At 46.9% G+C, this 18,248-nt stretch overlaps 2 protein-coding genes across 2 annotated transcripts in view; both read right to left on the bottom strand.

The window, feature by feature from the left end:
• Nucleotides 1-18,248, bottom strand: part of EPS15L1 (epidermal growth factor receptor pathway substrate 15 like 1) — a 240,686-nt gene that overhangs the window by 104,195 nt on the left and 118,243 nt on the right. The window lies entirely within an intron of this gene.
• Nucleotides 8,932-9,195, bottom strand: TINCR (TINCR ubiquitin domain containing). Its single transcript, XM_075175120.1, has one exon. The coding sequence runs from the start codon at nt 9,193-9,195 to the stop codon at nt 8,932-8,934; it is 264 nt and encodes an 87-aa protein (XP_075031221.1).

Genomic DNA, 18,248 nt, shown 5'->3' with positions numbered 1-18,248 from the left:
TAGATACCGGACCTAATTCAGCTCAGATCAGTTTGCCTTTTGCAGAGCAAAAGACTCTGATTATCAGGTCCAGAGAACTAAATACTGTTCTCCCAGGCTTTGTGAGGCAAACTGTACCTTTTACTAGAAGAGGGACATCAATTTAGGACTCTGTGTGTCCCATCTTCAGTGGCACACCTCCACTTTAATATTATTATTATTATCATTTAAATTATTATTTATGACTGCACCTAGGGCTGCACAAGGCACTTTCCAAGCACTCAGGAAAGTACTGGCTCTGCTCCAAGAAACTCATTATTTCAGGACAGACAGACGCGCAGAGGCGCCGCATGGTCAAGAGGCAGAAATGCTGACCGAACAGTGCCAGCACACTCTCCACTGTGCGCCTAGCTTGTTGGTTGACCTTGGAAAAGTCACATTCCTGCTTCCCATGCTTAGTCCCATCCCACTCTTTGTCCATCTCAGTTGCTTGGACTGAAAGATCTTCAGCTGTGGCTATGTTCATGTCTTTGTCTGTCTGGGAATCTCTTCTTGTGCAAAGTCCAAGGAGGTACTTAGGGAAATATTTCTGTTCCTAGGAAAAAAAAAAAAACAACTGGAAAATTAGAAACTCCATTTTCCATGGCATTTCTTCAAATGCTTTTGTTGGAAAAAAGAATCAAATATTTTCTTATTACGAAAAAAGTCCAGAAAGGCATGTTTTTCAGTTGAAAAACAGAAAATGCAGATTTGGGGAGTCTGGTAAGGCAATTGCCAGTCATTGAAGTTTTCTGGGGAAAGTGCTGTAGTGGTTAAAGAAACATCCATTTTGTCCTGAAAATAAGTTTGAACCTAAAAATCAAGTTGTTGTGTGAGCAGGGGAACTGGTGAAACCCGTTCTCCTTCTGATTTGTGTATTACAACTGCTTTTTATTTCTTCCTTTCTTGGTGCTCCCAGCTCACTGTAATATTCCCAGGGCACCCTTATCCCCTCCAGAGCTCCCCAGCAAAGTCCTCAGCTCTTCCAACAGCTTCTTGCTTTGCAGGCAAGGGGCAGCAAGTGCAGTAGCTGGTTTGAAGCTAGGCGAATACTGATTGACCAGCCGGTATCTAAATGCCAGCTGGTCACCTGCCTGCTGCATCTCAAAATAGATAGGGAGCAAGAGGTGTAATTACCTTTCCTTCAGTAGGATATTAACTTAAATGTCTCTCTTCTATCCAGCTGCTGTTTTTCACAAAAAAATTTTGCAGGAATCTTGCGTCTGTGAGACCTCTCTCTTTCCATCAAACTGGGTTGAATCAGGTCAGCTGGTTCAGAAGCTTTTGGAGTGGGGGGACTGGCACACAGGTGGAAGAACAACACAAGGAGGCTCATTGCTTTATAAACCCTGGCTCAAAAATAAGGCAGTTTTGGTGTAACAATGGGTCCCTAACGTCAGGTGAGGTAGTGGCTGTAACAGTGACCAACCAGTCTCTGTCCTTTGGATATATAAAGGTTGTCAAGCTCCAGGACTGTCTATAGAGTGCTTACTGCTTATTTGCTGTACAGAGCCTTCAATCTAGAAATCAGGGCCCCACTGTATAGGAACTGCTCAGGAGCCCAGACAGACCTTAACCTGAGTCACCTGCAGCTGGATTGACAAAGAGCAGGAGAAAGGAAAGAATAAATTGTCTCAGACTTACACATAGGAAAACAAAGGCCAAGATCAGCAACTTACTGAGGAATCCTGTGAAAGAGTCGGAAGGAGTCTCAGATGTCCACCGTCCACATCTAAGGCCCTAAGCAAAGTCCACCTCAGCTCCTTCTTGCTTCATCATCCAGGCAGAAGTCGCCCTTTCATGGGCATTTCACTCTGATTCACTGCCCTCAGGAGCTGAGTCAGTCTTACCCACGCTTCTCCTTTGGCAGCTGAGACCACATGGCACGCTGATGAGGAAACGTTATTTGTTGTTTTGTTTGGGTTAATTATTCATGGGTACGGTGCTGAAAACACTCGGAGCTGCTTTCTGAACAGTACTTGAGCTGGCGTGCAGAGAGGGACTTACCAGACGTCGGTGGCCGGGCTGCCGTTCCACGGCCAAGCTCTCTTCCATCTGATTCCCTTCAGCCCTTGTCACACTCCCCGTCTCTCATGGCTTTGGCTGTGCTCTTTGGCATTATCTGAATAAGAAAGAGGCAAATATTTGGAGCGCTGTAGACATGCAGTCAAAAATGGCATTTGACCAAGGAGGCACGGACCCTGGCGTGGGGAGAATATAAACCTGATCCTCTGACTGCTTTGTTTTTTCAGTCACACTATACAGCTGAGGATAAGCCACTTGCAGACCTGTTTATCCTTCCGCAAAAGATGCCCTCACCCTCCAGATAACCTGCAACCGTCTGGAAGCCTTTTTCCTGTAGGCAAGGCTCTCCCTCTTTAGTGCATGCTCCTGGAAATCCATTTTTCATCTCAGAACAGGGCAACCTGTAGCTTTAGGAGCACTTTGAGGATGTTTACAGTAAGACAGAGCTTGAATTGATCTAAACACGTTCACTCGCACGCATTAGCACTAAACAGTGTTTTTCTGGGGTTATGGTTCCATAAACATTTACTGACAGGGGTACAGACCCTGCATAGAAGACTTAAGTTTAGCAAAAGTAGGATTACTTTCTTAGTTACTCTTCTGAAGGCCCTTAGAAATCATCTAGGGCTACCCCTTGGGGTCTCCAGGACAGAGGCTGAAGCTCTCACAAGTTTCTAAGGGTACCTCTTCAGGCTAGTATTTGCTTAGAGAGCTCATTATCATGCCTTGGACTGCAACCAAGATACTTATGGCCTGTAGGCAGCAGCTCTACCAGGCAGCCACCCCACCCAGCCGAGCCAGTAAGTGCAGGGCTGAGTCTTTTGACTCCTGTGAATTGCTTTTTGCAATTATGCAGACAAGAAACTGAGCCTGTGCTGCAAACATTTCATCAGGACTTACAGAAGTTCAAAGTTTATGGGGTGGGGTTTTTTTGTTGGGTCCTAGCAAAGGACACTACAAGTCTACTTAGGCTGATACCCATCGCTGATTGGGTTTTCTGCAAAACCCAGAACAGGATTCATATTCTAGCACTTGCTTCCTTACTTGAAATTTCAGGGGATTGTAATAGCCAAGGATTTGCTGTGAGCCCACCCTGTAGCACATCTGCCCCATAAAACACCAGGACACAGGAGAGGGTATTTATCCCAACTGGGCAAAATCCTCACCTGGTATAAATCAGCACAACTACAGAGAAGTCCAGGAAGCTGTTCCATACCACACTAGAAAAGAACCTTTTTAGAATATACTTTTCATTCATTAATTCTTTGCCTAGAGCCAAGACAGACCGCCCACGGGACACATCAGCTCAGTTTCATCTACTGCAATCCCATGCAACTGCACAGGAGAGGAATTCAGATCCTGTGGACCATGTTCTCCACTGATGCAACCCTCTGCTTGTGTTAAATGAGCTTCTTGGGCTGAACAGAAAGTAACTGAGCTAAATACAGGTGTCATTTTCTGGTCTGTACGCTGCAAGAGGTCAGCAGAGGAGACAGCACCGGTGCTTTCGGAACTTAAAAATCACTTAACTGATTTCAAGGAGTTTACACCAGCAGAGAGCTTGGCCCATGAGTAATACACATAAATACTACCTTCAGCCACAGAGATGAAGTCAGTCCCCCATCTGGTTGTTGCCTAAGTAACGCATCTCTAGGAGGGTATTTTTTAAGCCAGTGTTATTTATCCAGTAGATGGAAGCAGGCCTGTTAAGGCCATACCAGATCAACATATGTCTAAGCATGTGCTGAAGAACTTAATTAGTTCTCCCTGAGAAGAGAGACTCCCAGTGCTATTTAAAGGATCGTTATCCTATTGTGAGATGCCTTGGAGCCTGCTGTTAGGCTTAAGCTTAACAGGGCAAGTCTGTAGGAGTTGGATGGGAGCGAGAAGTCTCCCCTCCATGCTGAGGAGTAATTGCTGAGCAACCGCAGGAGCTGGAAGGTTAGTGCAAGGAGCAGGCATCACAAAATCACACTGAAACCCAGTGTAAGGGACTTAATTCATGTCTGGGCTGTAATGTCAGCTTTCTATGCAGGGTCAAACTGTGTAGATCCCATTATTTTTCTGTTTTCTCTGTTTTCACATCATCTGCTGTGCTTTGGTGATTGCTTCTCAGGCAATTCTAGTGAGACTGAGAAGGGGTGACAGGATACTGGAGTAATATAAGCCTGGAGTGAGCCACTGCTGAGTGTCTATGTCAAACATCAATCCTTATGTCATCACGGGAGTCAAATGTAGGCAGTAGTTTCTTAGCATCAGATAAACTGGACCTTACACAAGTGGCTCAGTCATAGTTTTCATGCCAAGGCTCAGTCATAGTTCTCATTTATAAGGCCAAAAATCAGAGACTGTAAACTGAATGCCGATAAGGGAATTAGCCGGGTTCCCCAAAGATGGATGGTTTTGTTATTCTGCCAGGAGGTAGCTCCTTGAGTGGATGGATCTTTGGAAAACTAGGCTGAACAGCCTCTGAATGATAAAGCAGGGTCCCAAGCATATTAAAGCTTGTATAAGCGCTGGCACTCACCAGGGACACTGAGGCTGGATTGCAGAAGAGGGAGAATCCTGGACATGCTTATCTTGACCTCACAGTGGCTTATACGTCACGTGGGACCTTGGTCTGCTCTTCGAGCTGTCAGGAGTTGTTCCTAGATGAGTTGTTATAGTAACTGCTAATGCCCCGAGATAGATGTTTTCAGGTGGCTCCAGGCCAGAAAATCAACACCAAGATAATAGACTTCTGCTAAACTCAGTGCCGGCACCTACTTTATTTAACCTATTCACCAATGACTTATTGAACTCCATTCTCCAGGCAAGCCATATATGATGACAATAGCTGCTTGGCCTCAGTGAACCTCAGCTTCTAAAAGACTGAGGGGATCCCATGTGCTGTGGCTGAGTCTGTGCCAGCAAATTAAATGTGCCTGGGACTTCTGCATTGAGAGGACAGCTGGCACAGAATGGCCGGTGTTTTTATATTAAGTTCTTGCCCTCCAAATCTGCGCAGTCACATCCAGACAGCCCAGAAGGAACAGTCCCTGGCCCATGCTAGCTCCTGAAACACATTTGGACTGGGCCAAAACTGCAGTGCAATACTCCAACATTGTAACAGAGAGCAGTCATGGTACTGGTTAATTTATTAGTACCGCACTTGTCTGACTGACTGCTAGAGGTGACAGCACAAGAAAGGAGCCTGAAACCAAGTGTGAAGGCTCTGTCAATGTGCTTGTGCTTATACCGTGTCCAGAGCCAGCTAGAGCTGTACACCCCTACGAACAGTCAGCGGCAGGCACACAGCCCATCTAGGAATCGCCCTGGATCACCCATTTCCATCCTCTATTTGAAATAGCTCATGGGTTAAGTGGTGGATTCACCAGTTCAAGACAATATCCCTCCACCTAACATCTGGCATCAAAACGCAGCCAACAAATTATCAACAAGGAGCAGCTAATGCCATACACCCACTGTCCAGCACTGCTGCTGACTACACCATGGGAGGCCTTTGTGGTTGGTGCTCCACAGCACGCAGCCGGCAAAGAGCATCTGGGCGGCTCACTGCAGCAGACAAAATTCGGGAAGAGTCGTGCCAGTTTCAGGAACTCCCACATCACCACCAGACCAGCTGAGCAGCTACCTGGCTCTGGGGCCCTGCACCGCCTCCAGAGCGAGTCAAACAAGTTCTGCCGTGGCGTGGTCCACAGTGCCAGGACTGATCACGCTTCGGGCATTTGGGACAGCCTGCTGCATGCCGCTGTAGATGCTGCTGCATCTCTGCTGGATGGCTGCTCTTTTCATGTCGAGACTTGCTGGTGGTCTCCTTTGCATTGGGCACCGATGGCTTGAACACCGCAGGCTGGCCCAAGGCCACTGAGCTGAGGGGTTTCTCTCTCTGCTTGTTCATTCACATTTCAAGTCTTGTTTTGCTTGTTTTACCCACTTGCAAACCATGTTATTGTAATATGTAGCTCTCTAGGGCAGAAACTGTTTTTTAGTGTGTTTTTTGCTCAGCTTCTGCTGCAACAGGATTGCAATCTCAATCACTGCAGCAGTAATGTGATTAACAAGCTCTGCACAAGGGGGAATTACATCCTCAGTAGATGTGATATTCCCAGTTCTGGGCTGTCCATGTGTTCTCCCAGGGCAAGAGGTCATGTTGACTGAACTCCAAAATGGCTTGCTCGAACTTTTGAACACTAAGATCCAAATAAATTTTCAGCATTAGCTGCTATGCTGATCCCTTTCCTGCCAAGCTGCAGCCTTAAGTAAATTTTTATGACTAAGTTATAAACCCCAGAAAACACGAGCAAGAAGTGGAAATGCTGACTTGGCCTTTGCTAAATGCCAATTATCTACAAAGGCATTAAAGGGGGGGGGGATGAAAAATAGGGTCATTTTCATGTTTTCTCTGGTTCAAAGTAAACTGTCCCGTGAGCCCCTGGTAGGAACACATAGCATACAGAGTGACCATTAATATTTATAGGCACGACACTGAGCTGCAGACCTTGGCAATCAGAGCAACTCCTCTTTTGGAATTAATATAGCTCTGCTTGGCTGGCATCTCAGTACAAAAGAGTAAGTAGAAGATACCAGGATTTTCAGGGAGAACTTAAGAAGCAGATGCTGACCTTTGATGGAGAGGGTCCATACTTCACTGAGTCAGTGAAGTACTGAAACCAACTCTTAAATCCTCAGGGCTGCTGGCCAAACCCAGCACCACGTTCTCTATTCCTCTCTGTTCCTGTGGCTCCTAGGCAGTCCCAACACTGCATTGGCTACTCTCCTCGTATTCCCCAAGGTTGCACACTGTTACCCAGCTGATACAGACCAGCATTATCTCCTCAGATGCTATTGGAGCAACATGGATTCATAATACCTAAAGATCTGGCCAAATAATCTTGAGGCTTAAAATGGTGCTGTAATCTCAATTGCAATGCAGTGCCTGCCTTCTCCTACTCTGTATTTCCTAATTCCCAGTTTAAGGGAGAGAGAGAGCCCACTAAAAACAGTCCTCTGCATGCTGGGGATCTGGCAAGGTGCTGAGTCACAGAGGCTGCACTCAGCCCAGGACTATGTACCAAGCAGGGTGATGACTGCCAAGCCACACAAAAGCATGTCTCAGAAATATCTAGGGGGACGATGCTACAATGATAGCTCAGTCACCCCCATGAGCCTTTAGAGAAATGTATCCCCAGTACCTGGGCATTTATCACTCCTGCCACACAAAATACTTTGGGACTGGCTGAGGTTGTCACAACCCAAAAATCCTTCATGTCCAAGAACTCAAGGAGAGATGTGACTACAGGGAAAGACTGTCCACTCCCGACAATGCAGCCCTGGGAAAAGGAATAAGAGATTGGACAAAGGTGCTTGTTCAGGAGCCAGGAAGGTTTTGATGAAATCTAAGGAGAAAAATATTAGAAATCCCACTCCCTTTTTCAGGTACTCACAAAAACTGAGCTGGAGCTTTCAGCAGAAGGCTCTAAATTTTCAAAAATGGCTAGTGACTTCAAGTGGGTACCTTGAACTCAGCACACAGGACAGGATCTCCTGGTGATTTGCATTGCTGCAGTTACGCCCTGCTTTTGCAGCATGTGGGAAGGTGCATAGCATGTTATGGAAATCAGGCATCTGTCAAAAGAGCATCAGTATGTGCACTTCATCCACTGAGTCCCTCAAAATCCTTTTTTACTCTTGAAAATTCAGGCTGTACAATTTAGGAAAATAAACACTGGAAAAAACAACAAATAGAAATGCTCCTGCCATTAAAAACAAGGTGAAGAGGAGGAGCTGAGCCAAGTTAATCAGAGAGCTGAAATGAGATGTTGGAGAAAGGGGCCGTGGGTGACGTGGGGTTTGCAGTTAGCTGAGCGATGTGAAATCTCTTGTGTCTGGCTGAGCTCTGAAAGGAAATGCTTTATTAAATCTTCTTTGTGTGAGATTTCAAGCTGCCTCTGGACTGGAAAATAGGACCATTCCAGTATGTGGCATATAATCAGGAACTGAAGTCTTTAGTGCAGGTTCTTCTGCAGAGGAAACTCTGATCAGCATAGACACGTAACTCAGAGGGCTCAGGATTCAGAAAGCTGAATTAGACACGGTATACCCGCGCTCTATTCTTCACCTCTTCTACCCGGTATCCCCAAAATGCTTCACAGAATTAATCATGCTGGCAGCAACAAGCCAGGCATTAGGAAAGACAGCGCAGCTGAGCATAAATTCACCCCACGGAATCTAAACTATCCTGTGGGCCAGTGGGTCTCAGATCCATTACCTCAGCTTTCATTCCCACTGGAACATAATACTTGCCCTGACTGATCTCCTTTGCACTGGCTATCCTGGAAGTCTCTAGTCTCACTGTACTTTCTGCCGCAATCTGGCCACATTTTGGGAAGCTGCAGCCTCTTGCCGTCTCTGTCCAGCACTCATTGTGCTTTGCTGTAAACTGGCGGTTCACGGCTCTTCCCTGTCAAAGCAGGACTGCACCACCCCCAAATACTTGCAGAAAGTATCTACTAAAAAGAAATGGCGAGAGCCAGACACAACAAGAAAGAATGAGGACAAGTGAGAAGCTCCCAGAGCACTCCCCCACATCGCACAATCTCCCTTGCCCTTTTGCACATCTTGTCTCTCTCCCTATGCTTGGCTACGTAGTCAGGAAAGTGAGACCTGATCAGAGACAGGACAGACAGCATCAACGAGATTTCCTCCTCCTCTTACCCCCTTATTTCACACCACAGCACGTCTGGAGCTGAAGAGCCTTGAATCTCAATCTGCCTGTTGGAGATTGCAGAGTTTGAATTCCTGATCTGCTTTCTGCGAACCCCAATAGGAAAATGTCAGACCATTCCCCTTCCTTTGCACCGCCCCTGCTGCAGACAAGCTCCTTGCCTACCTTTTATTGCTAACAAGAAGCAGGACAGAGCCATTCTGGATGTTGGCTTCTTTGAGAGTCTCGTGCTCCTCGAGCTGCCTGGAGTTGTAATAAAATGTCTTCTTCCAGGAAGTGACGCCCTCCCGTACTAAGTGAGCCCGTAGGTCCATCACTGTGTCTCTGGGCTTGACTGTCAGGGGCATCATCAGGTCCTCGTCAGCCAGGTGCACCTTAATGTGGTACCTCTTCCAGCGAGAAAGGCTCCTTCGCAGCGTGTCCATCTTTTCCAGCTCACCAGGGCCAGTGTGGCAGAGAGGAACATCCAGCTGGGAGGTCGGTAAAGCAGGGATGTGGCTCTGAAGAGGCTGTCTGCCGTGAACAACTTAAAATGTCTTGCCAAACCTGTTCCTCCCAGTTGCTGTGCTGCATGCTTCACATTCCAGGGAAGAGCTCACCTGGCTCCAAGAGCCTGCTGGCTGGGAAACATCTCCACGAATCATTTCCACACACCCCTAAATCCCATAATAATTACAATGTCTTCACAAAGTGCTCTTCATTCCAATGGCTCTCAGAGGACTTTAAAGCTGGATCTCCATAGCCATTAGAAACGTGGGTGCATGTGAGAAATGAATGGGTTTAGTAACCTGCTAAAAAGCTGCCAGCTGTGGAGTAGATCAGTTCAACAAAGTAGGCATTGAGGAACCTCACCGCTATTTAACATGGCCATTTTAATGAAGAAAAGTACTCTGCATAGTGAAAAATTCCTCATGGGGGAGAGCCAGAGCACCCTAAAGGAGAGTCAGAGCCTGGCTGGTGTGAACACCCCTCATTAGTGCAGTGCAGTTTCCCCCTAGGAGATAGGAATAGTTACTGTAGGCAAACAAGCTGGGACCCTCCAAAAGCGGTAGGACTCATTCATTGCTCGTCATACCATCAGATATCTAATACTGACTCACACGTGCCCCTTACTGGATCATAACCTTGATTTCCTCTTCCTTTCAGATCCCTGCCTAATTGAAGGGCTGGTCGTATCCTCCTTTAGCACGTGAGCAGGGACAGCATCACGGGGCTGCAGGCACACCACGCAAATAGGCGACAACAGAGGCCTCAGAATACCAGGACAAACAAGCAATACTTTGGTAAATACGATACCTCTGAAAGGAAGGAAGCGATGCCAGCCACGGGAGCTGGCTGTAATTGAATGATCCTGCAAGGCAGACTGGCAGTCACAAGATGATACTTCAGAGCAAACATCATCAAGATAAGGAAGTAATTTTTTTTTTCCTCAAAAAGATCAAGCCCTCTTATCTTGTAGGTAATTTCCTGCAGCCCATATTACGGGAATTAATTCCCCTGTCCATTCTTGCCAACACAGACCAGTATTTTCAGACCAAAGTACCGCAAGATAGTTGACTTCGGAGTCTGCTCTTCACTAAAAAGAGGCTGCTCTTGCCCATTAGATAACAAAACAAACTGTCAGATTTTCAGATATGGCAGCAGTCAGCTCCCATTGAGAACAAGAGAGGTGTCCACTCTCCCACTGAGAAACAAGGAGGTTTCCACCCTCTCTTCACACCTCCCTTCTTTTTCCCTCCCCAGCACATTATGTCTTGGCCAAGAACAGCAGCAAGTATCTTCAGTTACACTACAGGCAATGGAGATTTCCCTGTGCACTTGAGAAGAACTGAAGCTTCTGCTAGCAAGATTTTCTTTCCAGATTCGGTCACTGTAAAGGTATGATTGTTTTGGTGGGGACTGTGATTCTTGGGTCCTCACTGTGACACTGAGTTGCTGCAAAGGCTTGAGATGAGTCATGTCATGCCTTCGTGTTTCTGTTTGCTGATCTCATGACTGCTGCATGGTGTAACACGTGTCCATTAAGCACCTTGTGGGAAATAGGAACAGCTTTTAGCACAGTCATGGTCTGGAAGCATTTAAAAATGCCTGGATCTACAGATATGTCAATAATCTTCTTGAAGACAGGACCCCACCACCCCTATTAGAGAAGGAGAAACTGAGGCACAGAGTGGTGCAAAGCTGTTAGAACAAAAAATGTCAACGGTTAGGCTGTGGTCCGCATACCTAGGCATCTCAGTGAGAGGTCTCATTTTCAGAGACCTACAGAAACTTTCAAGCCTGGGGCCTGGTGTATCCGTCTCTATTGGGGTGACATTCACTTGGGGAGCCAAAATTCATCCCTGGTGTAAAGCCAGACTCAGGGGTAAAGCAAGGGTCTGATCCAATTCCCACTGCCATCCAAGGGCAGACTCTCATTGACGGCAGCCAGAACTGGATCAGGCCCCAGACACGCTGAGGTCTGATGGCTCCGGCCAACAGAATTTGCCCAGTGAGTGCCAAGGGAAGCATAAGGCATTCTTATTTCAGCAGAGCCCGTCTGGTGTCAGCAAGTCCATCAGCTCCATCCTTCTAGCATACGTGACAGCCTGGCAGCTGCCAAATACCTCCCTCAGACACCTTTCAGACAGCTCCTGTTTATTTTTAGGACAGCTCTTTCCAGTCAAGGCTCAGATGTGTATCATTACATAGAAAGGGGGGATGGTGGCAGAAAGAAAACACACAGCTATTATTTTTATTTCTTTGCGTATGATGTGGTGGCAAACTTTTCTCATGTACCCCCATCCGCCCATATTGGGACCCTTCATTTTATGAAAAGAGATTATATTCTAGCCTATGAAAGCCAGGATAAGGAGAAGCATAGCAGTGAAGTCAGCTTATGAAATATTGAAGCAGTGAAACCCTCACTGGAACACGTGAATGTCTAATGCCAGTTCCAATTAATTTTGAATTTTTCATTAAACCATTATTAAAACCAAGAGGACAGCAGAAATAAGGGAAATTGACTTGGGCAGTATATTAAGTACCTTAGTTTTGCTGGAGGATGTTTTATTATCTGTCCAAAGCAATTATTTCACCAGCTCCTGATGGTTTGTGGACTAAACAAAGGTACTGGACAAAGTTCTAGATGGTCTTTCCTCAGAGTTATTTTAATCTCCGTCCCCTACCCTGCACCTTGCAGCCTACTTGGGTGATGTCGCTGGCATGTCATATCTAGAGGACAGGACATGGAGTCAGAGTTCTGAGAATCTGTGATAATGTGTCACTCTGGCATTATTTACAAATCAAATAAAAACTTATTGACTTAAGCTTTTCCCCATATTGAGGGCAAACAGAAGACATGCAAACATTCAGAGAAACATTCATTAAGAAAGCCCGAAAAGCAATTTAAAACCCAGGTGGGGGAAGAAATAAAGCAACAGCATTTATAAAATGTTGTCTCCTCTTCTCCTGTTCTCAAAGCTTCCTTACTCCATTGACTAGAGCAAAAGAGAAACACCTGCCTAAATTAGGTGCTTCATTAAGATGCCTCAAGCTGGTTGAGGTGATCCTGGGCCTTATAATGTCTTCTTACAATGCCAGAATAGAGACACTCATTTCTTAGGCTGCCTTTTTGCTTTTTTTTTTTTGCTTTTTTTTTTTTGCTTTTTTTTTTTGCTTTTTTTTTTTTTTTTTGGCAATGGCTGTGTTTTGCTGCTTGCTGTGCTGCTTTCCTTACAGAGGACAACAGAGAAGTTGCTCTATTTCCTGGTAGCAATCATAGGGAAATTGCAACATCTGGGGAAAATTTGACCCTGCTTCCCCTGGCAGAGCCTGTAAGTCTTTGGGGAAACCACTCTCACAGTGCTGGCCTTTCAGGTAAGGAAGACACTTTGCTGTTTCCTGAAGCTCTCTGATCCCAGGATTTGTGGTCAGTAATGCTGAACACTAAGGATTTTCCTCTGATGTTTTTTTGGGGTGAGTTTGTGTTTGGGAGCAGATAGACAGCAAGGGATGAAGCGTGAGAGATGACTGCCCTTGTCAGATTGACCATGCTATTCCTGCAACTCTACAGCACTGGGTACCAGAGAGGGGCTTTCTGTTAGACTCCCCTGAGTACACCATTCTGCTGGTGGGCACATTCTCTACCCCGTGATTGTCTTCCTGCTCTGTTAACTGACAGTGCAGAGGGAAGGCTGCAGCCCGAGACCCACTGGGTGCTGGGGAGCACAGGGCTGGGAAAGTGAGCACAGGGAGTGAGTGGCCATGCACGATGAATCATGAGGCTTGACAGAGATAACTTAAGGTTAAAAATCTCCAGTCCAGTATGCAGCCTGCCACCTAATTCATTCAGTGTCCCAGATATCTCGGGTGATGGGGCAGCTTAAGGCGCTAGTATTTATATTCCTGAAGTACCCAGAGGCCCCCGCTAGAGCTGTACTACCATGTGCCAAGTGCTTTACAGATAAGTAAGATGAGTAAGGCCTTTTCTATCACCCAGTGCTTTCCTGCTCCTGAGATGTGCTTGCTTATAAAATGACTGGGCTCACTTTATATGTCAAGTTACATCTACAGCAAATGAACAAAGAGCTAATAAATGATTAATAAATGCTTTGAAAAATGGGTAATTAAATGCAACAGCTTTTTAGAGTCTAATGGATAAGCACAAAATATGTAAGCCCAAGCGATAACGCTTTCTCCCGGTATAACTTATCTACAGCATACTGCTCACATCTGCAAGAGTGCTTAGGAATACTACTAACTTCTTGCGCACCAAGAATAGAGAGCGCCTTTCTGTGACGGAGGAGCACTTCTCCTGGGGATTAGGGCAAAATCCTCATTGTTTCGACCATTTAAAATCCAGAAAAGCTGGAAGGTGCTTATGTTAAAATATACGGGAGGTGTGAGTGATGAGGGAAAGTGACAGTCTCTGCACTGACTCCTGTCATCTGCCTGTCAAGCTATAGGGTCCTGTGCTCCCAGGCCAAATGGCCTCTCTGTTCCACTGAATTCCCAGCCACAATCTCCCATCCTTGCCTGACACAGGGGAAAATGTCCCTGTCATCCTGCCCTGTTCCAGACAACAGTCAGGACCTCTCCATCTGCTCTGGCAGCATGACAGATTTTTTTTTAAAAAAGATGTCTCAAAAAGGGGGGTAGATCCTCCTTTCATTCTTTTTGGTACATATGAAGATTTCTGCCACTAATGCAGCTGAAGTTACCAAGCCAGACAGATCCTGCTGCAGTATCGGAATCGGACTCCAAAGGATCCTACAACTTCCTTGGCTAGCTGCCCAGCATCAATATTGCATTACTGGGAGCTGGTGGACTCTGTTTGGCATGGGATTAAACTTAAACCAGGGTCTAGAAAAAAAGCTATGTATATTCAGCTTTGAAGGAGCAAACTTGCCTGGTTTTGGAACATAAATGAACCTGCAAGTTTTCTGAGCAAAAATTGGATGTGAGTTGGTGACATTTTCTGGTGGAAAGGGAAATGTGAAGGAAAAAAACCCAGTAACGCACATGTTAAATGAACCAGTCAAGTGCAGACAATGGAAAAGCTGAAAAATGGATATGGGGGAAAGCATTTTGCGGTGGTAGTTATTTCTCACTGCTGTTCTTTATAACTTCCCAGATGGGAGATTCATGACCCTAGGAAGAAGTCTGTATCCTCCAGGGTTTGGCCTGCAGCAGCCCATGACTCACTCGCCTACCAGGTTTGGCAGTAAGCTGAGAAAAAAGCAAGACAGCAAAATGTCTTGTGGAAACAGCAAAACAAGAGACAAATGAATTAATTGCTGGAAGAGCGAAAAAATAAACCTCTGTGCACAAAAGAGGGCCCTAGATGGAGGGAGGGGGGGAGAGAGAGAGAGAGCGCTCATGCCACTGAGGAATCCAGAGGAGCTGGCATCCCAGGCAGCCAGCTCCATTTGTTTGCAGGCGAAACAAATTCAGGATGCCTCAGTCTTAACAGGTGAGGTAGGCGGAAACAGAAGATTTGAGGCTGTACCAGCCATTCCACCAGCACCAAGATGGTTTTCCAGGGACTCAAGGAAGAAAGAGGATTTGTGGATCTACATTGCCATCTAATGGCAAGGACAAGCTTAAAGCTTTCACTGTGGCCCAGAAATGGGCTTTAATAGCAAAGTAACCGAAAAGGGGATGGTCCATACGGATTATTATCTTTTGGTCTGAAGGCAAATCCTTCTCTGCGGCAGAATGGGTCTCACCGGTGAAGGCAATACAGCCAGCCCAGAGAAAGGAAGGGTAGCCAAAGTCTTGGGATAGAGGCTGCTGATTCCTCCTCTTCTGGCATCCCCTCCGCTCCATTCTGTATTAGGCAGGAATATTAACGTGCATATAGGATGGGATTTGCTTTCTTCTGGTGTACCAGATATTGGCAGTGAGACAGGCTTCCCAAGCAGCTGCACGTTTCAGGTGCTGAAACATGCTGAGTGAATTCTGCCATCCTATTCAAAACAGTGTCAAATTCAGCATCTCAGGTGTTCAGGACCCTGCTGGGAGATGCAGATAACCTGGATTATTTAAAAGAGGTAAATTCCCCTTGGATCGAGGCACAGGAAGAGTAGATCTACCATTTTGGTCACACCTAGTCCAGTACCTTGTCTGCATCCGTGGTGAGTAATGGATACTTAACGAGAAAGTATCAGAAAGAGGGTGTTACAGATTGTTACTGCTCTGCCATACCCTTCACGCTAGGAGACAGCCCTGCAGGGAGAACCCACAAAGAAAAGAAATTCAGTGAGATGTGAGGGTTTACAGATTTTGCCATTTAAAAGGAAACACCAGGAAGAGACAAGTTTGATATTCTAGTGCCACCTTTGCTACAGTGCGCTGCTAATGATACACCATATTGCATAGTCTCTAGAACAGAAACTTTCGAGAGTGAACTATTAGGAGATACTTTAAGAAACCAAAGGAAATTTGGTAAAGGGATTGTCAACAGCTTCTTTCTTCTGCTTTGAAACGTTTCTAGCCTTGACACATGCAGCTTCATATATGAGGAGGGGTTGGAGCTTGCTCAATGTGAAAGAGAGGAAGGTGATCTTTTATGACCAGGAGTTTAGAACGGAGCAGGAGCTGGGGGAGAAAATGGAGATATAAAGTGTCTGCTTTTCCCAGACAGTGAAATGGGACATGGTGTGGGTCCCAGCTAACTTCTGGGCAATCAAAAAGGAGTAGAGATTGAGAGTATAGAAAACTTTGAGACATGCCAGACTTCAGGCTGCAGGTCCGATCCCCCCTGGAGTCTGTTAAAATGCCTGCTGCGACATGCTTCCCATGCAGTGTGCTGCCAAAGAAATGAGCACACTCTCAAACAATCCAACTTCATTTCCTTTTGGTATCCTCTCATATTTACACACCCAACCTTGCCAAGCCTTGCTAGGCCCAAACAATCCCTCTGAAAGAAAAGGAAAAACAAAGGAACACCTTATAGCACCTTCCCACCTGCCTGAAAAAAAAGAAATGGTTTGGAGGGCTCTTCTTTCTTTCTTGGTTGCTCATTTTTTTCCAAGCTAACGAAAGCCAGAGGCAGTGGGAGTGACAGGATTATCATTACTGAGAGACCAGAGTGAATTTTTCAGTTACTTCTCTCCAGTTTGTGAAGCAGGGAGGAGAAGAAGGGAATGTACCTGGTTGAAGGGCTGCACAGGGTGGCACATTCCTTGATGTTCCTTTCTAAATGTGGCTCTGAGTCACGCTACGGAGTTGATTAGAAAAATTATCTTCCTGCAGTAGAACTACAAAGGCAAAAGAGTCTTGTTCAGCGTTCACTTCTCCAGCCCCAGTTCTGAGCCTGCCGAAGCCTGTGGCAGGAGAGGGGCTGGTGAGCTGCCTGGAAAGCCACCTCTGCTCATCTCAATAATCAGAAATTATGAAGAGGCTGCGAGAACAGCCATAGAAACAGCTCAAAAGGCACGCCTAAGGCTACATGCAGCTGTAGTCCCGGGGAGAGGCATGCACGGTCTTGCATCTGCCTCCATCGCACAAGTTCCCACGTGCCAGGTCAAACAGGGCTAATGCGGTCTTTCCCCCCCTCCGTCTCCTTCTCCACCTTGTGTGTCGCCAAAGCTGCACCCCAAAACCTGCTCCTTCTGAAAAAGAGCTACAAACAGGGCCTGCGGCACATCCAATCCTCGTGGTGGGGTGGCAGGTACACCCATGCGAGGTCCGATCTGAAGGCAGGATGCCAGGGATGGCATGATCAAGGGAAGGAAGCTCCAAAGGAGCCGTAAAACCCAGCCAACTGGTGTGAACTCACGGGAGCAGCGTGTGAGCTGGACCACCGGCTGGCAGCCACCAGAAGAAAGTTATTAAAGGTGTGCATTACCCTGAAGAAAGCTAGTGGAGATCATCACGGCTGCGCCGCACCGGCTGGCCGAAGAGGCGGCTGCAGCATGGCGGTGGCTGCCAGGAGCCCGTGTGTCTCCTCGGGCACTTCCTTGCTGATCTGTGATCACCAGCACTGACTCTGAACCGACACGCGGGGTTTCACCGTCAGCCCAAATCCCTGCAGCAACCCGCGGCCCTCGGCCAGGGCTGAGCCAGCAAACTCATGTTGGAGGAGGGCAAGGCGAAATGCAAGCTGTAATGGTAATCAATATGGTTTATTAGTTTTTAATGCCATTTCCGCGGGTTCAGCAGCACTGTTAATTTAGTGCCTCACCTCGACTCTTTAAACCTGTTCCCAGGCTCAGAACGCGTGTGGTTTTATCTTTCACGGTTCAGACCCATCAGATCGGACAAAAATTGCCCGTGAGGCCACCTTGTTGCAGCAGTACCTGTGGGCCAGAGAAGGGGAGGGAAACGTTCCAATTTCTGGGGAAAAACCATATTTACTTCTGTGAGGCGTGCCAAGGAGTGCACGTGCACGCCGAGTCAGAAAAAGCCAGCACCGGTTTCCCAGCGAACACTCAACTTACAGCTGTTAAAAATTATAGCATTGCTTTATATGGGGGGGGGGGGGGACACGCCAAGCGGATGAACCTGGCGTTATTTAATTGCAGTTAATGAGGGCTGGAGGTCCAGGAGGTGCTGGGCGTGCCCGGCCCGGGGCTGAGGAGGGGCCGGCAGGGAGAGCGCCGGCGGGACAAGCACGCACAGCCCTCTGGAAGGTGTAGTCCTCGGGCGCGCCGCCATCTTGGCGCCGCCAGAGCACAGCCCCTCGGGGCGCTTCCTGGCAGCCATCTTGGGGTGGGGGGGCTGGAGCCCTCTTTATCAGGCAGCTGGTGGGGGTTGAGGTCTTGGGTTTAGTGGCAGTGTGAGCATTGCTTTTATTTTGAATCGAAACAGCAGTAAATCTCTCACAAAAGGCAGCCTGAGCAGCCTAGCGAGTGCTCTGACTGGCCTGGTGGTGCTTTGGGGATGGTTTGTGGGGCTCTGGCCCTCCTCATGGGCATTGTGCTGGTATTGTCTTCGTGTCCATTCTGCCATTGAGCTTCAATAAATAAGGGGCAATTTTTCCTCAGAAGTCTCT

The sequence above is a fragment of the Calonectris borealis genome, chromosome 28, assembly GCF_964195595.1.
Source record: "Calonectris borealis chromosome 28, bCalBor7.hap1.2, whole genome shotgun sequence".
Lineage (NCBI taxonomy): Eukaryota > Metazoa > Chordata > Aves > Procellariiformes > Procellariidae > Calonectris > Calonectris borealis.
Note: the sequence above shows the minus strand (reverse complement) of the source record. Positions and strands in the feature narration are given on the sequence as shown.

Excerpts from the sequence above, each read along its gene's own strand:
- TINCR (XM_075175120.1), bottom strand. The coding sequence starts at position 9,195 with ATGGACACGCTGCGAAGGAGCCTTTCTCGCTGGAAGAGGTACCACATT.